A 21658-nucleotide genomic window follows, 5' to 3' on the forward strand; every position below is an offset into this window, starting at 1 on the left:
CCCTGAACCAGGGGGCTAAGACCTTTGGTATGGTGTACCCCTCTTCCCAACAGGACGAGTCCCCCTCAGTTGACTTTCCACTGGGGCTAACAGCTCTGCTGTCGGGGACGCTCAGCAAAGCCGGGCTGCCTTTGCAGTCCGGCCAAAGTTTACCAAGTGGCTGTGGGGCTCAGGCTCCCCCTTCCCAGCCCCGGTGTCCCCTCGGTTCCCCTCGGTTCCCCCCAGACGAGTGTGCACAGGTGCGGCCCCCAGAGCCAGCCTGGAGTGATCACAGGTAAACAGACCCACAGCCGAAAATCAAGCAAAGAGAAAGTAGCGATTACCCATTCCAGTCGCCGAACATCTGCCCGAGGATGTCTGTGCTCATGAAAGCCACAGCATGTGACTGCCGCCCGGCCCTGGAGCCTGGAGTCGGTGGGTGTCAGCTTCCCTCCCCGCGCGCCCGCCCGCCCGCCACTGCCACTGCCACTGCCACTGCCACTGCGACTGCGACTGCGACTGCAACTGCGAGCCGCCGGCCGGCCGCTCTGCTTACAACTCCCCTCCCCCGGCAGCTCCATTACTCATGTAAACACACCGCGGTGACTAGCACGGAGTGTGTGGGATGAGCTCTGAGGACCTCGCCGACTTGCCAGACTGGCAGGGAGGCTCTGCTCTCTCCCCCTCCCTGCACGGGGCTGGTGATTTCATCGGGCCGGGCCGGGCCGGGCCGGTCGGTGGCTCCTGACCTCCCGCTCCCCTGTCACAGCCCGATGCCACCTTCCATGAACCGGCCGGGCCTCAGCCCGGAGCCAAGGCGCAGACTATTTTGGTTTGAAGAGTCCGTGTAGCACAGAAGTGTTTCCACAACTGCCCCAAGTGCTAAGACTTTAATGACCGTGAGGGAAGGATGTACTTTCATGTCCCTTATCAAAATAATAGCCGAGCAGAGAGCTGACGGAGAGGAACAGAACTTGGGGTTGGTCTGAGACATTTCAGGAAAAGAAACAAAACAGTATCGCCTCTGTTCTCAGACTTGTGAACTATGATCTCTCCTTCCTCACATTTTGGCAAAAAAAACCCCACTTAAACCTAAAAGCATTTATTTCCAGAAAGCTTTCAAATCCCAAAGGCCTTTTAGATAGAACTTGTACTGAACAGGCTGTTTTAAATACAGGCAAAGGTTCCGGGAACCGACAATAGGTCATCCTCAATTCGGGTCTATTTTCTCCATTCTTTGAGCTGTTTTCAGAACCCAGAGAAGCACATGCCCTTCCCCAGCAGATTCTCAGAATTGTAAATTTAGAACAGGCTAGCACCTAATATTCTGGTCACACAAACTTAAACTCTAAATGGGATCTGATCAGGAGAAAAAAAGCCCTTTGTTCCTAATGAGGCACGTGGCTGACATTTCAGGTAGGCTAGGCAAATCCCACCAATCCTCAAGCCTCAAGCTCCAACACCTCTCTTCTGGTTTCCCCTCGGCCCTCCTTCTCTGACTTTCTCTTCTGGAGAGTACCACTGTATTCTTGGTACTTTAGCTGTGGTTTATGGGTTATTATTATCCTCAGCCGGAGAGTCCTTAAGGGCAGAACCATGTGAGATGCATCTGTCACCTGCCCGGCACACACCCAGGAGATGGCATTACATAATATAAATCTGTGGAATGAATAAGTGACTAATGGAAATAAAGATGCCCACGTGTACCTTCTTCAAGTCTTCAAGATCCAAACCCACCAACTTGGCCCTTTGTGTACCTGTCACACCAGGCACCTGTAAAACTGTACTCACTTTTACTGTTTACACTTGAGCTCTGGGAACATAACCCAGTGACTTGAAAGTTTCCTCTGGGAATTGAGACAGAAAAACCAAAGGCCCTTGGTTCCTGATGACTCTTAAGCCTCTGTGTCTGGCATCTCAGAAGGGCTGTGATCTTGTCCCTAGTGCACCAGTGCCCTGAAGACCAGATGTTCAATGTCCCAGGGAGAATGGAGCATGCAGGACTGGGTGGGAGGCCCGTGATACAATTTGAAACCTTTTGGAACCATAAGACCCCAGGTGAAGCTTTGGGATTGAGGGGCTGGTATTTTGGGGAGGGAGGAGTAAAAACTCTGATTCCCAGGCTACTTTTTTTTCCCCCCTTACAGTCAAGAGAACAAATCATTTGCTAGGCAGGCGAGTGAATACAAATGCTTTATGATGTGGTGGTGGTCAGGAGTGTGGGAAGCCAGCAGTACACTTGCTGATAGCACAACTGGCTCTAGTCAGTTCCACTCCAAAAAAAAAAAAAAAAAAAAAAAGTGTGAAGCAATAAATGCACGGTTACTTTTACATGTGTATATAATCCACAGCCCAGCCCGGGCCTGGCTCATTCACGGAGTTCAGTCAATGCTCTTTACACGAATGTTTTCAATATTACACACAAATAATAATGATAGCTGGTATTCACGGAGCACTTTCTCTGTGCCAGTCAGCACTTTGCATACAATAACTCATTTAAAACTCACAGCAAACCAACAGGAAGGTGAGATTATTATCCCCATTTTCCAGGCCAGGAAACTGAGACAGAGATGAAATTACTTTGTCACAGGTCATGCAACTGGTTACTGGGAGCAGAAGGATTCCAACCCAGGCAGCTGGACTTTATCCAGAGTCCTTGTTTTAAGTAACTTCTAACAGACAGACACAGGCACTCATTCTGCCTCATAATGAGATACTTATATGATTAACTTGGGCTGGCAGTCACCAGGGAGCTTTCCCTAAACGAAAACACTCAAATACCACAGAGTACAAGGGTGCTAGAGCCATCTCGGGCGGCAACAGCATCCTACAGACTTGACACGGAGCCGGGTCCCCGTCAACCTGACTCAGCAGTAGGTGAAAGGTTTCCACTAAAGCCACACAGTTCTAATAAAACTTGGAGCACCGCGCACATTACCCCTTTGCAGTGGGCCACTGATTCTTTGGCCTCAACAGTGGAACATCTCTGCGGTTTTTAAAAAATCTTTCCTTTCCAACTACCCATCTGTTCCTCTTACTCAGGGTCATGAAATTAAGGAGTATGCACCTTTGTGAAGTCACTGCTATTTCTATAGGCGTTAATCCCAGGAGAATCAGCCACCGCCAGTGCTCCAGGCTCCTTTGACATCTGACCCATGGGTTTTGTTTTTTCCTTTCCTTAATTCCGTCAAATATTAATAAAATATAGGCCCCCCCCTCTTTTTTTGACAGCATAGCAAAACAAGGCTTTTTTTGTTTGTTTTCTTAAAGTGTCTAGAAGCTCAGAGTTTCCAGGCATTCATTTATATATTCACTTCACTATGGGTTCTGACAAGTTATGTGTCAGGGCAGTGCAGGTGTGGGAAACTTTCAGCTCAACCCCAACTCTTGAAATAATAATAATAAAACAAAGGAAATGTAACCAGTTACTGGCAAAGTAAATTGCTTTTGGCTTAAACGTTCCTGTTTTTTTTCTACTGTGTTCTTCCTGTCATGACCGTCTCTCTTTTTTTATAACATTTATGCTCTTGGAAATACCACGAAGATAAACTGCTATAAAAGCTGGATTGACTCATCAGTTAACAACTCTTTCTTCTCATTTTGCAGAGAGGATTCTGTTGCCAAAGCAGCTCCATATTCTCTCGAGAAATTCTTTGTGAGCTTCCACTTAGAGATAGGACTAGCTCGTTGGTGGGGACTGCAATTAGGGGGATGGAAAACCAGGCATCATTTTCCTAAGAGTTTGACCCCCAGGGTCAATATCTAGAGGAAGTTGGCAGAGTGTTAACTCACTTGATTTGCAAGTTGTGCGAGAGCCCTTGAGGGGCGTGTGTGTGTGTGTGTGTGTGTGTGTGTGTGTTTTAAGCACTAAACACAAGCCAGAAAACTAAACTCCTCTGACTGATGTATTAGGGACTGACAAACATGGTTCCATGTATAGTACGCATTGCTGATAATACTTTGCATTTCTGTAATGCCTTTCCTCTGAGGATCTTAATTCTCTGGTATATTTTCTTTATAGACAATAATCTTAAAATACTCTGGCAAGTTTCAGCACGGAGTATTACTCTTGCTGGAAAAAAAAATACCCTAATTTAGTTATCATTTACTGTGTTCTATTTTCAATGTTTCCCTTTTGACTATTTAGAAACTTCCTCTTTCACTACAACAAAAATAGGATGAGTGTTTTTAAAGTTATTAATGTATGAGTAAAAGATTTAGAAACCAAGCATGGCAGAAGGCTTGATCAAAGCCACTCCTGAAATTTATGGGTGTAATAAAAGAAAGGCATTTCACAGATAATCTCTTACAGAATTTCAGTTTTCAAATACTTGGGAAGAAAAGAAAAGAAAAACAGAAGCTCTCAGCCCTCATTCTGGCTTTAACTTAAAGCCAAGGTTTTTATGTTAAAAATTCATAGATGATTCCCTGAAATGTTTCTTCCCAGTCCGCACTATGCTCCGCACTCACTGCTGCACACCTGAGAGCGTGGGGCCTGGACGGCTGCTGTGCTGCTCAGAGTCTGTTAATGGTCCAGTCTTTCTGCGAATTCGCAAAGCATTCATGACAGCATCGATTTAACAATTTTCAAGTTTACTTTGATTTTGTTTTGCCATAAACAATCTTCTACACCCAACAGGAATGTTTGGGAAGCACCCGCGTCGGCTGAGACACGAGCACCTGGGGCCACTGAGGAGCCTGCCTCCATCTGTGGGACGTTCCGACGTAAGCGATGTCTTGGAAGCAAGACGCCAGGTAAGACAAAAACACAAACAAACCCCGCTGCAAGAGTGCTCTCATGTTCCACAATTGTTCTGCCAGTTGCCTTCACAAGGGTCCTTTTCTTTCTCAAATAAAGAGAACAGTTGGGAGGGGTGAACTCTCGGGTGCCCCCAGAGGGCCTAGCGCACTGCCACCCTGGAGGTCGAGGCCGCCCTCCGTGTCCACGTTTGCCTCGGCCCAAGCCCTGCCCTGGCCTGGTCTGGACCACAAGCCCGGTCCCCTTTACCTCCTGTGAAGGCTGAGCAGTTGTGTTGTTAGAAATGGGGGGGGGGGGGGCGCTGAAAATGAAGCAGGCCTTACGTGGGGCCCAGCCACTTTGGCTCTTGGTCAGAATCACTGGGATCCCCACGAGTCACTAATGAGAGTGGAATGTCCCAGTGTGTTTGTCGTACCTGGATTGCTTGGGCAGCTTACGTCCAAACAGCCGTGGACTTCATTGACTGCTCAACAAACCATGTAAGTAAACACTCTTGTAATCCCTTCCAAAACATGCCCAGTCTTACTCACGCTTTGTTTCATACTTGTGAATGCTGGAGCGATTGTTAATGCCCCTGATCAAAGTTTTAGTAATTTCATTGGCATGTGATTTGCATAGCTATTTCCTGATCCGCCTTCTCTCTGCCCCGGAGGTCTTCATTTCTCAGAAACACTTAAAAACACAGATTATTTGACTTCTCCCCTCCCCCACCCTATAAATGGAACTCGATTTGCTAGCTCATCTGTATTGCTAATTGGTTTGAAAGCATGTGACTCCACGCCTTCTTGCCATTAAAACACAGGCAAACCTCTTTCCGTCAGGTTTTCCCAGCAGTGACAGGCAGATTTCTATCTTTATTTCCCCTCTGTGTCTTGAAGAGGGAGAGAAATTTAAATGACCAAATGTTATCTATATATTATTCTGAAACAATGTAGTGAATTCCAAAGGAATGCAGAAATGTTCTAGAAGTGTATCGTAGGCTTGTCTACAAGGGCCCTGGCAAAGAAGAAGGTGATTAGAGACACACTTTTCACTACCACTTGCAGGATGGTGGGGGGCGTCGAGGTGTAGAGTGAGGAGAGGTTCTGGGTTTTCAGGAGACTGAGTCTCTCAGGAGAGAATTTGGGAAATAGGGCAGGAGATTCAAATCCATGCCCAACCTCCAAACTCTCAGCTTCCCTTTGGTTTGGTCTGGCTACTCACAGTAGCCGCCAGGGGGTCCGTTCTCAGAAAAGGCCTGTTAAGGGGACATAGGTGGCGGTCGGCAGTTGTTTTGAAAATGCTTATTTGTGTTTGAGATGACAAGGTCTCCATATGTACCATGGCATCAGGAGCCGATGGATGACTCTTGCCTTAAAAGCCCAAATTTTACAATTGTGTCAAGAAACATCAGGGCAGGGTGGACACCTGAGGGCTTAGCTTGGCACACAGAGTACAGGTGGCAGTGCGGTCTAGGTGCTAATGCTGCACACAAAGTGTCTGATTTCTTTCCCCAGCCACAAGGTCTCGTCACAAAGTCAAAAGCCCAGCAAAATAAAAAATGGTCTCTAAAAATGCCATGGGGCCTCACACTCCTACTTTCGCATCTACTCATCAGCTCATTTCTCCTGCTGTTCTTCCCCCTGGATGTTGGGTACCCAGGGTCCATTTCCAGGCCTGGGTCTCAGGCTCTTAATGGAGAAGATCGTGTGGGATCTTGAGGAAAAAACTGCCTGAAAGCTATCAACTATTAGATGAAGTGCATCGTTTCAGTGTTTACTGTGTACTTTTAAAGATATTGAAATAACTTATGTTTCCATTTCTTGAAAACTGTTCACTAAACACGGTTTTAGTCTTTGTCGGTATGCTTGTCTATAGTAAGAATAGAATGTTCATTTAGGTACTTGTTTTTTTTTTTTTTTAAACAGTTAGGCTCTTTTAAGGATCTAGTCTGAAAATGCTTTCTGAGGACATTTGGATTTCTCTAATTTATGGAGTTTATAAAGATGGGACCTCTTAAACATAGAGAATTTTTGTCTCTCTTTTTTCTTTTTGTTACAATCAATAAACCCGCTCATTCTAGTCCATGATTGATATGTTCCATAGTGTTACTATTGAACATGACAGCACAGAAGTGAAAGTTACATTTTTGTGCTGAATAGCCTTGCAAGGAGCAGCAAATATCAGAACAGTTTTTAAACTCATATAAACAGAACATTCTTGTTCAGACATTTCTCCAGGTTTGGAAATAAGATATTCCATTTTCAACATGGAGGATAATTGATTTGCTACATCTCTAAAGAAAACATTCCCTACTTGGAAATAAGTAAAAGAGACATTTGTGTGTGTGTGTGTGTGTGTGTGTGTGTGTGTGTGTTAACATGGAGGTATTTAACTTCTTACAGACTTTGGACTAACACGTTATGAGAGACGTTTCAGTTTTTCAAACACATACACATACGAAAAAGTAAAAGGTCATCAAGGAATAAGCTTCCAATCCCTTTTTTTTTTTAAGAGATCCCCAAAGGAATTTGTACCTGAAGGGGATTTTTCACTTTCTTTTGCTTTTCCACCTTTCAGAAAGAATAATTTAAGGAGCCGGGCAGTCTCTTACCTAAAAGAAAAAGGATGACTATTCTCGTTTGTCTGAAGCTCTTAGACATTTCTTTTGCTCAGGTAAAGCCCTCCCAGCCCTCGTTCCTTCTATGAGCTATGCGTGCCATCTCTGGGCTTCATTTGTTTGTGGCTACACACAGCCGCAGTACCGGCGAATGACTTCAGAAACTCGACTGTGACACCGTGGAAGTCCCTAGCTGGTGGAGGATTGTGTGTATGTTGAAGCGGAGTGAAGTGAGGGTCCAGATTGAGAAGAGCAAGAGTCTGGGTTGTGTGTGGAGGGGCAGGGCAAGCTACAGCGCTCGGCTAGTGCGACTGAGTGTGTGCCACATTGTGGAGAAACATGGACAGATAACCGTCAGATGAACAAAGAGAACACACACACACAAGAGGTTAGAACTTCCTCCCATTTTTTTTCAGTGTAAGATAAAACATTTCTCTAACTGTTCAGAGCTGCTCTAACACGGTCCCTACTAGCCACGTGGGGCTATTGAGCCCTTGAAATACATCTGGTACAAAGCTAAGATGTGCCATAAGCATAAAACACACACTGGATTTCCAGAAGGAAATATAAAATGTAAGCTATCTCATTAATAACACTTTATATTGATTACATATTGAAATGATATTTTGAATATACTGGATTAAGTAAGACACAGTATTATTATTATTATTATTATTATTTTAGATTTTTATTTATTTATTCATGAGAGACAGAGAGAGAGGCAGAGACACGGCAGAGGGAGAAGCAGGCTCCATGCAGGGAGCCCGATGTGGGACTCGATCCCGGGGTCTCCAGGATCAGGCTCTGGGCGGAAGGCAACGCTAAACCGCTGAGCCACCCGGGCTGCCCAGTAAGTCACATTATTAAGATCAATTCTACCCGTTTCTTTTTAACTTCTAAAATGTGGTTACTAGAAAATGTTAAGTTACATGTGGCTTTCCTTATCTTTCTCTTGGAGGATGCTGGTTTAGTCAACAATTCAAGGTTATGGTTACAGATATGTCCTCAAAACGTGTTAAAAAGTAGACAGAACACGATTAACATCTGAAGCTAGAATCATCGGCAAAAGTGATGATTCAAAGTCTCATTGAAATTTAAGATTTCCATTTATTGTTATACACAAGGATAGTCATGCATCGATGTTAGTATCTGAGAATTTTGCCAAAGCTGAGGTGTTTCCTTTGCAAAATTCAAATCTGGTAATCATTGACTCCAGGTTACTCAACGGCCCTGATGAAGATATTATTTCATTAACTTCCTTAACTAAGATGTCAAAGCAAATGCTCAGCCTCGACAGGACACTTGGGGGGAAGAGGGGAAGAGACAGAGAAAAAGAGAGGCTGTCTAATTATTAATTTTACTAACTATTCTCTCCAGCTACCAACGTGGGTTGGGTATAATGTAAGCCATTTGCAAACTGGGTAAGAGAAAACAGACCTTGAGTGATTTTGGCTGGTTGGAAGGTAGAAGCTTCTTAACCACAAATTGTTGGATAAATTCATGGTCTGCCTGAGTTTACCTTTTTGGCGATTTGACTTGCAAGTAAGGTAGAGAGATCAGATTGGGTGGGTCCTAAAGGCACCCAAGGGCATGGCCTTCCTGGCTTTGCCACGGTGCTTCAAGTCCCATGGTTTTATACAAAGGAAAGTGAGCTGATTCCCTAAAGACAAAGCACTCCAATGAGCCCTGAAAAGTTGATTGAACAAAAAGGTTTGAACTCAAGGGGGCATAGGAGGAGACACATTCTTTCCCCATTCATTCTTAGCACCAAAAGCCATTGGGGTGTCACTTTAAGAAGAGAGCAGCTGCTCAGTGGCCACCTGGCCCAATGTCCCCCAGCCTCCCAAATAACTGGTCACAGTAGCTGAAATCAAAGCCTCTTCCTTCCACCCCCTCACCTTTTGATTCCCATGGCAGCAACAACAGGGAAACAGAACTAGACCTTAACAGCTCTCCAAATACAACAGCCAATCAAAGGGCCACACATCCTCCTAGATTCTTTTATGGAGACCCTCCCTGGCCCCTCCTATTAGGGTTCCCATTGTAAAAATAAAAGAAGAGCAATGGTAGCAATGGAAATAAGCTTAGGAAATATTTTCTTTTCTTAGAAGGCAGAAGTTGCTATAGCATCGAAGGCAGTAACATGCAGAGAGATTAAGAGCAAATCCCTACAACGCCAACAAATTGTGCAGGGAATGTTACACATTGTACTTCGTAGTACTTATAACATTTTTAAAATGAAATTATTTGGCAGGTTCCAGCCACAACTAGGCAAGCAGTCTGCACACCTCTGGGATGTTTCTGCTATCTAACTTTACCAGTATTTGTCTTTGTCCTCCAAACATTTTTTTATAGCACATGGTATGCATATTTCAGCATCCAACATTATTAACTCATGACCAACTGTCAGTTGATGGTTATCTAACACATGGGGTCTCCAAAAAGGGATCCTTATTTGGGCAAAAGCTTTTGTCTGCACCAGCCTGTCTATATTTCCCCTCAGAAGAACTTTATTTGGATTATTATTCGCTGTGAGTTGAAACTTGGGAGGCCGCATGTGTGGCAATTGGAAGGCGGGGAAAGAAATCCTTAGCAAGTTAAAACACTTAGCTGATATTAAAGCCATTTCTAGCTTTGCTAGCTTGAAAGTCAACTCTCGGTTGCCCTCTCGTGGTGAGTCTCTGTGATGGGATGGGAAGACCATAAAAAACCCAGAAACTACGAGTTTAATCAAATACAGGTAAGCACTTCATTCTTGACAGACACAGTCACAAATCACAACCTTATGTTGTCGTATGTGTTTTAAAATTTACATTTAGCAGCCCTCCCATGCAGAGTAGGATGGAGGGGGAGGGACTGCTATGGCAGGGGGGCTTGTAAGATGGAAACGAGAACTTTGTCTTTCTGGCATATGATGACTTCACTATGTTTACTACCATAACTATTATATATGCAGCAAATTGATTTTTATGAGATTTAGAAACTTCAAAAAACTCATGCCCACATTTTAAAAGTTCCTTCCTAACCAAAAATAGACTGATGTTCCAACTGGTTTGGAATTATAGGAACCAAGGAAAGAAGTCTGAATAATTTCCTAATATGGAAGAAAATCATTTTTTAAAAAAATAAGGAGCAGTTTATTTGTTTTTGACAATAGGCAACATATAGAAACTTGCCATTTATAGAGCTAAGTGTAGGTGCACAATTTCATTCATATCCTCTAAAAATAAAATTTTACAAAAATCTGAACTGCCAATGTAATAATTGGTTACTCCATTTGGTATTTAATTTTAATTTTTAAAAACATCATTTAAAATTTCTGCTGTACGCCTTTCGACAATTTCCTGCCCGACAGGCCCATCCCCAAAAAGCAAACAGACCTGGTATTAAAACAGACTGAGCAGCTTAAGAAAAAGCTGGGGGCAAAGTACATGAGCACATAAACTATTTTTTGTCATATTACCAGCAAATGTACCATTTCCTTCTTTATGTGCCTTTCCTTTCAGATAAAGGCCACTCCTCCATTCTGCTTTCACAAACATGCTCTGTATTTTTAATATGAGTTTATTATGAGTTTAATACGAGTTTAGGGGCAGATTAATCTTGGCTTGGCTTTTCTACTCACACGTGGAAGTTCAGTTTTGCAACAACAGTTGTTTGGTTTTGTCTTTGAATTAGTAAAGTTCTTAAAGTAATTTTACTAGAAAATTAAACAGCTGTGAGTTCTTTAGCAAACATGATGATTCTTGTTCTCTGCACTATTGTGCAAGCTGAAATACCCTTTCTTTCATGTCTTTCTATTCCAAAATGAATTCCCTAGTTAGCCTTGTTTAGCTTTAAACAACAACCAAAAAAATAATAAAGAAGGGAGTGGGATTTGCCGACCTCGGAGACTCATCAGAATTTAAGCGTGGGGCGTTCATACAAGGTGCACACTCCAAAGGGCTTTTGTTTCATGCCTATTACAGAATGGAAAATTATATTCCACCCTGATATAAAGCTAATCCTGATCTCCAACGAGGCTGCTTGCAAACACACTTCTGTGGAGCAAGGCACTTTGTGCCTATTTTGCAGATGAGAAAACTGAAACACGATAAAATGGTAAGGAGGCGAGAAACGAAGACATTCATAGAGGCTGGAATTAAATTTAGAATTTGACTCCTAGCCCAGGACTCTAACCACGTGAGGGCTCTGACTCTTTGGAATCAACAGAAGAGCAATTTTAAAACATTCTTTTGACATTATTAACCACAGCCTCGGGGCTCGGGGAAGTGGGGGTGGGGGGCGGGGCCTAGAAACAATGCAGAGCTGCTAGGTGACAGCCTCTTGCAACAGGACTGACAAAATGGGTTACTTGATCCATAGGGCCATATATTCTAGCAATGTTCAGAGGCTTAATGATTCCCTTTATATCTTAAGAAAGAAAAAAGAAAAAAAATCAAAACCTAGATCCAAGGGCTGGGGTAGAGGATCTCCTCAAATACAGAGCCAGAGAATCATTACAAGACATGCAGTACAGAGAGCGCCTCTAGGCTTTTCAAACGACTTCACTGCTAGGAGTTGGTGAATCCACAGGTGTTGTGACGGTAGGATTCTTCCTTTGAGTAACTTACAAAATGCTTTAACTCCAGAGTTTAAGAAGATCCTTAGCTACCACTAGTCCAAACTCTTATTTTACACACCAGAAAAAGGAGGCCCAGAGAGTGTGCGATTTTGCCCGCAGTCACCCAGCTAGTGGCAGAGCCGCGGGAGACACTGGTGCCTGTGGGCCGCACGGGATCAGCAGCAGCAGCAGCAGCAGCGCCTTGGCAGCAGATGGTGTTTCAATGGGCCCTGAATACCTCCTCTTGGGTCTCTGTGGGGTGAGCTCTCTCATCCCAAGACCACATTACTAAAACACACTTTCCAAGGAACTGCAATTAATAAAGTCAAATGGGAGCTGACAAGGACATTCCCACTGTGTCCAAATGCCAAAACATACAACTGAGAAAGCTCACTTGGAGCGCACGGCCTGTGGGTCCTCCTGGCGAAACTTCTGTGCACCACATAGAAAGTGTGCTCAGACCCAAACGGGAGGGACTAGGAGGCGTGCACGCGGGACGCCACGGGGCAGTCCTCCAGCACTGGCATCAGCGCCTGCCACCTGCTTGCTGTCGCTGGGCTGTGCTGAGAAACGAAGGGGCCCTCCTCGGATGAGGGGCGGCCTTGGGCACTCAGGACCTGGGTGCCGGGGGAATGGACCACAGCAGACCCTGCTTTGGACTGGCCTTGTTCTCATCCAACAATAACGGATGCTTTAGGGGCCACAAGCACCGCTCATGGCTTTACCCCTACAGGCCCATGCTCACAAGCTTCCCTCTGATAATACCCTTCCTTTTTCACCTTTGTCCCTCCTGTCCCAACTCTTACTTTTCCTCCTAGGCTGACACTGGCCACCACACCCCCTTCGAAAGCTCCCTCATTCCCCTCATCTCCAGCTGGAGGGGGGACTCTTTGTAGCTTCTCCATCTTGCATGCCTCTATCCTAGCTCCTATCTTCCCACTTTGAAATTGGACGTGTCCCCCTCACCAGACTCTGTCTTGTGTTCAACAGAGTAGGTGCTCCGTAAATGTTCACTGAACCAGTGACTCTCTCCTACCATATTTTGAAAGTACTGCCTGGGAAGGGTCTAACAAATGTTTATTAAACTGCCCCAACCGCTGATCCCACTGGAGGAAATAAACACCTCTGAAGAGGGCAAGGGGGCTAGGTTGTCCTTGGTGGCTCACCTTCCTGCCTGTAGCACTTTCTGTTGGCCATAATTACAATTAGTGAAGAGAAAGAGTGTATCCCCACATGTTAATTCCCACTCTGAAACTGTGAGGCCTGGCTACTGCCAATCACTTTAAATGCTTAACAGAAATCTGCCCTGTCTGTGAATCTATAAATCTGACCTGGTTTGCCAAGACCCTCCAACCTGCAGAGACGCTGGCTCTCCTGGAGAACCTTAAACAGGGAAAAAGTCAGTGACACCTAAGAGAAATTAAGTTCCCTGGGGAAGATAAGATGGCAGGCTGCCTAGTGAGAATTACTTCTTAAGGATCCCCATCCCTGTGCAGCTGCCTAAAAAAAAATGTGCCTACAGACTAAAGTCTCAGCAAATCTATAATGTAGAGATTAAATTTAAATTCCAATAAAGATTTTTAACAAAGGGATCGATAAAATAGGAGATTGATCTTCAGTTAAAAGTTCCCAGTAATGGGATAGTCTAAAAATTTCATAAATAATGCTTTTATCTTGATTGCAAAATAATCCCCTGCCACAAAAACAAGGCGAATCAAGGTAGGAAATTGTTCAGCGGGAATTAAAATGTCACACTTTACACAGAATAAACCATTGCAATCACCAGGAAAACACACATTGCAAATGTGTTAACACAAAATTACATACATCACTTAATTATATAAGCGCATAGCTCCGAGTAACCCATTAGCTAAACATGTCGGGCTGCAGTTGAATATATACATGCAATATTTTTAGCACAGAGGGGATGTAACTATGTCAGGCCTGGCACCATAAAGCCCGAGATGGCAAGTGCTATTAAACTGAGATGCAATCATGTTGAAAAGGAAACATGAACAAACAGCAGACAATTGAGAAGAAAATACAGTGAGCTTGTGTTCTACTACATGTGCTTCCAAAACCTTATATAACTATTCATTGTCTATTTCATCTGGCTTGCATCCCGGGTTTGTTCTATGCTATACTAATTTTATAATAATAAACTGCTACACCAGTTTTATGAAATCACGCACGCAGAGAGGTTGCAGATGACATTACATCTGATTATCTTCACCAGCAAAGGACACTGTTCTGAAATTAAACACAGTCTCATGCAAAATCATCCACTTTGTTTAAAATGTCCCCTAGAGTTCGCTTCTGAAAAAGCCATAAAGCATCTCCCCTTTCATCTCCAAAATACTGGTGAAGGTGGTAAAATTGCTGCTGGATCTCCAAGTCTCCCAAGGAAGTAAAGAGGGTGCAGACTTTGAAAACAGAGCTGTTCATTTACTTCACAGACCAGGCAACCGGTAATATCCCAGACAAGTCATCATTTCTCTCTGGGGGTGGGTTTGCCCATGTATCAAAACGGGATTGTATCTCTCTTGAAAGATTATGAATGGTGGAGAAAGACTACGAAAGAGATGAAATGAGACAACATGCCTGGCACATTATTTGGTACCCAGAAGACACTAATAAATGGTAGATGCCATTATTATTGCTATTACAGGCATGGACACGAGGGAATAGTACAACACTTTAAACATTTCAAGAGGCCAGTGGTTCTCTGGTGGGAGAGGTATTGACACTCTGGAACTACCTGAACCTTCGACACAGAGATAATCACCTCATAGGACCCAGGAAGAAAGAATAAGTAGAATGAAAGCTTGAGGATCATTTGACACAAGCACCTGGTATACCTCCTTGGAGGCTAACTGTCGTCTACTCTGGCAGAGCCTTTCAACATAGAGGCAATAAGTATACTGGTTGTTAAAGGGGAGAACATGTCTTGGTAATAATTGATTATAAGTTTTAGACCACTTTAAATCTCCAAACAAAAAGCAAAGAAAGAAAATTGCCACACAGTAAAGTGTTACCTAAATAGGACTAAAAAAAAAAAAAAAAAACCACATTAAAATGAAAAGAAAAAAGCAGACAATGTTAAGTATCTTCATTCTCTAGAATTGTTGAATATTCCTGAGGCCCCCAGGCTCACTGGAATCCCCTCTACCTTGGAATCACCACACAGAGAACTATGCACATGGTAGGAGCTCAATAAATAGACAATCAATTGAGTGGAATTGCATATGGTAGGCCAAGGAGAAAAACAACCTCGTGTCCAGATGTCCCAGTACAGGCAAATCTATGAGAAGGCTGAAACCCAGGAAAAGTACAAGGCTTTCCTCTGGGTTTTTATAAGAACATTTCTACGAATCAAATCTCACTTTAACAAGGCCATTAGGTGGCAAAAGAGAAGAGGAAACTCCATCTATATGGAAGTCATGGAAGGTCACTTACGAGGAAAAAAAGGAGTCATTTAAGAAGCATTTAAAGTGCTGATTTCTTACTGGCCAAACCAAGTCCTGGTTTTGTTTCTCACATCCACTATTTGTTGACTCATAAATATTTGTTGCATTGCCATCACATGCCTGACCCTGTGCTAGTCCAGTTGGGGATAAAAGAGAGAAAATAACACAGTTCCTGACTTTAACGAGTTCACATTTTCATGGAATTGAATAAGTATACCCCTCAGCAGGAGTATTTCCTCATCTATAGCATTAGGGATTTATTAGACAAGACTTATACATAGACCAAATCTGCCTGGTGCCATAGGTTATTTAGCTTGTACAGGGTTTTGTTTTGTTTTTTTAATCACTGTCATTAATCTAAAATCTGAGATTTTCACATAAAAATCAGTGTGTCTGGCTTTTAAAGAGTTGAGAGCTCTGACAACACTGAGCTCATGTTCCTGCAATACAGCGGAAGACTGGAGCTAAAAGCAACTGCTCCTTTAGACAGAGCCTGGGTAACCCACCACTTCCTGATTTCTTACAGGCCTCACCTGCCCTTCTCCTTCTGAGCTCCCTGCTGACACCTCTGAGCACCTGAGTTTGTGACCTCTGATCTGGAAGCTCACTTAGATTTTCAAATAAAGTATGATTGTGAGAGCCAGCCAATGGTATAAATCAGTAATCTGCAGAAAAGAGGCAGTTCCCCGATAACCCATGTTCTATATCTAGTGGTCTCAGTCCAAAGGTTACAAGATCCTAAAGTAGGTTACCAGAGGAGGTGCTATCATCCTTCTTCTTAAGGGCTTTCCAAAACTTCATTATCTCCACATGGATTTGGGATTGTGTAGAAAGCAGTCCTGCCTAAAGGCAGAAAAGCATATCAAGCTTCATTTTTTTAAAACATATTCCCCCTTTGCATGTGTCCAAGATGAATAGGACATTTCAGTGGGTCTCCAAGGATGCCAGACCAGATCTCATTACTCTGAAAGATGCATGGCCTGATTCCTGGGGGATCTACTTTGAAATCCAGTCATCTCAGCTGCAACTCAAACTGTATTCACTCTTCATTCATTTTTAGACCCTTTGCGCTCCAAAAATGCTTCTTGATGGTTGCTAGGCAACTATTGTTGAATACATGCAAGAGGCATTAATTGTGTGAACACTTTAAAAAACAGGGGGAAAACTGTTTAAAACTGAGGACACTGCCATACCTAAAATAAAACATTTCCTCCTTAGGTAGCTGTCCTGGCTTCTGTATGTCAGGGGGTAAGATGGTTCACCATAAATTACTCCCCTACTGACTCTGAATCTCCCATCATCCCTCCACAGTCCCTCACTCAAAGATGTAAATCGCCTCCTCTTCAAATCTCACTCCCAGGATAACCGGGACTTGTCTTATTAAATATTCTCTGCTTTCCTGTTGTGTGGTTCCTCACTGACCACATTTTTCCTGACATGTGTGTTTCATACTTGCATATCCTCGGGGCAGGATAACTTGTGTCTCGTCACTTATTACATCTAGCTTTAGAACCCACTAAACTTATCATATAGCGATCGCCTCTTTCTCTGACCCAAATGGAAACAGCAAGAACTCTTCTATTTTCCACATCAAAGACTATGCTTTCCGCTGATGCCAAATGCTCTGTGCTTCTTACCAGTAAATGCAGACTTCATTTTATAGTGTGTTTTCCCTGCACTTTTTTTTTGACATTCCAATGTCATGATCAAGCTACAAAGACATAGTCTTCCATAAATTGAGTCAAACGTCTAAACTAAACAAAGGTAGAACTTGTGGCAATGTGTTCTCTCCCTTTTTGTTGAATATTAAGTGAAGAAAAAGAATTTTCCATCAGAGTCCTAAGGGCCAACTAGGCTAATTACATACTCTTTCCACTATATGGTTCACATGGGTAACTTAGTTTCATCATCTGCAAAATGGAGAAAATGATTCAGGGCTCAGAATAATGCCTGGCACATAGTAAATGGCATATAAGCAGCATTGGCAGCAATACTACTACTACTATTATTATTATCATTTCTGGGCCTTCGATTTTTCTTCCTACCATTTCTTGGCCATATAGTCTCATCTTGGTTAATTCCAATCAAGGATTACATCTTCCCTATGAAATAATGTTTTAAAATATTTATTTATTTATTTGAGAGAGAGCAGGCATGCTCACACATGCTTGAGTAAGTAGGGGGAGGAGTAGTGAAGGAAGGATAAGGGATAAGCAGACTCCCTGGTGAGCCTGGAGCCTGAGGAGGGGCTCAACAGAAGTTGTTATCAGAGATAAAATTGTATTAAATAATAAATATGATACTACACTTTCAAGTTGACTTTTGGAAATCCACAGAGACAAAGAGAGGGCATGGAGCACCTGGAATGAACAGCAGTCTTCATGGCATGTGCAAGCGTAGAATGCTTATGGGAGTAGGAAGAGGATGAAAAGAGACACAAGAACACCATGGCTCTGGAAGATTCTGGAGAGATCAATCCTAGGCCTCTCTGTGTCCCTACTGCCACCTCAAACTGTCCCGCAAGGAGTTCTAGAGAGCAGAGGCAAGCAGATCCCCCTCGACTTGGAGGTGAGTTGTGGTACACACTGTCGATCTCTAGCACGTGTTCCATGCTCTGCACTGTGCTAAGAGCTTAAGGTGTAGTACTTCACTTAATCCTCATATGATATCCCCTGGAGGTGGGTAATATCACCAACACCAGTTTAAAGATGGGGAAACTGAAGCTTAGAGAGGTGAAGGAGTTGTGTGGGAGCACAAGCGTAGTATGTAGTGGTGAGTGGGGACTGAGACCTGGACCCATGTGGCATAAGAGTTGGGCTTCTCGGCGTGCTCCTGCCTCTGCACAGCAGCCGGCTCAAAGATCTATTGCGGGGGGGGGGGGGGGGGGGTAGACTCTGTTCCCTCAGACGGGAGGTCCAGGGGGAGAAGCTGCTAAGTGCTTGCAGTGACAACTGGCACACACTTAACACACGCTTGCTCACTCAGGACTGTACACTGGTGCTTTGGTGCTTATGTAACTGCTTCAAACTAAGAAAGAAGCAAGCCCGAGCTCGTTCATGTCTCTCCCTGTCCCACACGTTATTAAAGGAAACTCCTCTCATTCCTAGCTAAGGTAAATAGAATACCACAGCTAAGAATTGTTTTCACCAAATATTTTTTGAGCACCAATTAGCCTCGTGAGGGTCACCAAAGAAACGTGAGACCCATTTCTTGCTTTCTAGGCAAGCGGAACTGAGTTGGTCTGTTGGGAGTCAGAAGTGGCATAAGCCTTCCACATTCACTGGCCACCTAGGATACGGGAGGCTACTTCCTGGGGACACAGCGTTTCCCCAAGACTTCCCTTGGCCTTGCTCTCACAAAGCTGAAGCTCCAGGAAAGGGGATGGGTAGGTGCTGTCCACAAGCAAGAGTAGAAGCGCTGGGAACAGGGCGGGGTGCTCAAGTCCTGGGAGCACCTGGCAAGACCTCTTTGAGGAAGTGATGTTTAAGCTAAGGCCAGCAGGACTGGGGAAGTTCGCCAGTTTGAGGGGTGAAATGACAATGAGAATATCTTTTCCAGAAAAGACATATACGAAGACAGAGACATAGTCAACGGAGAGGACAGCAAGTTCAAGAACCTGAGAAAGTCCCAGACTGCTGGCAGTATAGACCACCACTGGGGGTAGGGGAGGGGGAGGGGTGCGAGGGGCTGCTGTCTGACCAGACACCACCAGACAAATGCATCACTGTGGTGAAGACTTTCTATGCTGCGGGCTTTAGCGACACACAGAGGGATTCAAGGAGGTGAGTGTAGGACTTGTGGCAGGATGGCCCAATGGCTAGGCAGGCAGGATTAGGAGAGACGGAGGGAGGAAGAGGGGACACACACACCCTGTTTTTTTCCCTGCTCTTTCATTCCATATCAGGAACACAGGGGAAGACCAACCTGGCCACTCACCCTGCCCAGAGCCTTCCTGCCCCAGCACCCTGTCTCCGTGACAGGGCTCTACATTTGTACATGTCATTCTGGGTGATAAAGGACTCACAATGACTCCTTTCATTCCCCACCAGCCCCTGTTCGGCTCCTTCTGCAGGTTGAGGGTGACTGTTGTAATATGTGATTCTTAATTTATTCATTTTCAGCTAGCAAATAATTTTTTAATTAGCCTGCTCTTTATTAAGGACATGGAGCCAGTTATTAACTAGGTGCATCTTTCGGTCTTTAAAAAAAAAGTGGATAAGGCGTAATCAATCTGTGTGTGATGTTTAGGGGTTTAATTGGTATTAGTCAACATCTTTAGAGCAAATCTCGTCAAGTTCCATTTTTAAGCCCTGACTCAACTGACAATCCCACAAGGCAGCAGGGAAGAGTGGGATTAATATATTAGTCACTTGTAAAACTTGCCAGTCCCTCAATTACCTTAGTTCCAGTAAAATATTCAAGGGAATAATCAAAATTTTAAAAAAAGAATAAATATCTTCCTCTCTCCTACTAAATCTGAGAAGAAGGATTCACTTAGCACTTAAATGCTATTTAAATACTTAAAGACAATACTTAAATACTAAGTGTCTGTTTAATTCAGGGGTGCCCCCACTAGCATGAGAGCCCCTCTGAGGTCAGCTCTATGTTGTGTTCTTTATATGGTACTAGCTCTGTATCTTCACACGGGGCAACAGGCAATCACGGAGTTGATCATCAAAGCATGTTTGCTGGACACAGGAGTAAATGAACAAACTGTTCACACTGCAAGTATGTAATGTGGGAAAGTGGGGATCAAAACAACCACATGCGCTCCCAGAGAGACAGAGAAGGCCTTCAGATCACCCCATTTGGCAGACCTGCCCTGGCCAGTTGTTCTGTATGGTTCTGTTTCTGACAACAAGGATTGGGTATAATTACTCAGCATGAGACTGACTTCGCTTATGGAAAAGCCATTTAGGCTCTGAAAGGAGTGAGAAGGAGGGAAAGGAGTGTCATCATCACCTTCTTGGAAAGCCAGACCTTTAGCAGCCACTTAGTTATTTCTTTGTAATCCTTTCTGAGGCACATGTCAGAATTTGTGCGACCAAGGTCTTTGGTATGTCTTTGCCACATACAAACACCTCTTGAGCATCCACTTAATGAGAGCCATTAGAGACTATAGTTATCAAAAATTTTTAGAAGTCCCTCCAATTTGCCAAAGTTAAAAATGCAAATGTGCTTTTCCTTTGCTGCAGTCCCGTGGCCCCGGGTCAGCCTACTTGGAATGATCTGCTTGATGATACACAGAAAACTTGAAGGACTTCTGCTAATATAGGCACCGCAATTTGGTCACGAGTTACACCTACACTTCTCAACTCACAGTGACTTGATCAAGCTGATTTGTATTTAACAGGTTTTTCCAATGACACCTCTGTTGTCCTATCTAGCAGCTGTTGCAGAAGTACACAAACAATCGATCATCCAGCTAATTTCAAGGCAATAGATGCCGATTGTGGATACAGTAGCAAGACCACAAGTGCAAATGCCCACTCTTGCTACAGGGAAATGTATAACAAGGAAAGGCAGACAGACAAATCCATGTCACCTTTCCCCAAAGGCATTAGAAATGACCCAAAGTCTTCCCCACTCCAAACTCTCTTTTAAGACACCCATGTATGTCTGCTCAAAATAATGTCACTAAATTCTTTTTCTAAAAAGATTTTATTTATATATTTATTTGAGAGAGAGAGTGAGAGAGCACAAGCACTGGGAGTGGCAGAGAGAGAAGCAGATTCCCTGCCAAGCAGGGAGCCCTCTGCAACACCCCCCCCCCCCCCGCCCCCGTGCTATCTCGGGACCCCGGGATCATGACCTGAGCCAAAAGCAGCCACTTTACCAACTGAGCCACCCAGGCGGCCCTGTCACTAAATTCTATGTCCAAGATCAAGAGGTTCCTTTACTGTGAGCTTCGTTCCAGCAAAAAAGAAGGCACAAATGAATTACGAAGATGTATGATAAAAAACTGTGTGGAAAACACTGTGATAGATGACACATCTCATTAAATATAATTTTATGTGATCGGTTACTGTATTGCCCTGTTTAATTGATTTATATACACTTTAGGAAGCTTTTTACTGTTCAGAATGTAATTATACACTTTATAATTGGGTACATAGTTGATTAATTGCAATGTTGATGGTCATTTCTATTAAAAGCTGGATATCAGGCCCACGGTCAGAAATCTACCCTCCCCATCTTTAAAACATTGCTTCTACAAATAATGTTCTATGAAAATAAATTATATTTAACCT

General features: G+C 43.7%; 1 protein-coding gene across 3 annotated transcripts in view; it reads right to left on the minus strand.

The window, feature by feature from the left end:
* ARID5B (AT-rich interaction domain 5B) overlaps window positions 1-21658 on the minus strand; it is a 178363-nt gene that overhangs the window by 45638 nt on the left and 111067 nt on the right. Inside the window, exon 1 of one of the 3 annotated variants that reach the window (XM_041750375.1) lies at window positions 324-1474. The exons of the other annotated variants lie outside the window; for them this stretch is intronic. Coding sequence (XP_041606309.1) covers window positions 324-327 — 4 coding nt within the window. The 5' untranslated portion in view covers window positions 328-1474. Of the gene's footprint in view, window positions 1-323; window positions 1475-21658 lie in introns of those variants that run through there. 3 annotated transcript variants of the gene reach the window in all.

Source organism: Vulpes lagopus, chromosome 3 (genome assembly GCF_018345385.1).
Source record: "Vulpes lagopus strain Blue_001 chromosome 3, ASM1834538v1, whole genome shotgun sequence".
NCBI lineage: Eukaryota > Metazoa > Chordata > Mammalia > Carnivora > Canidae > Vulpes > Vulpes lagopus.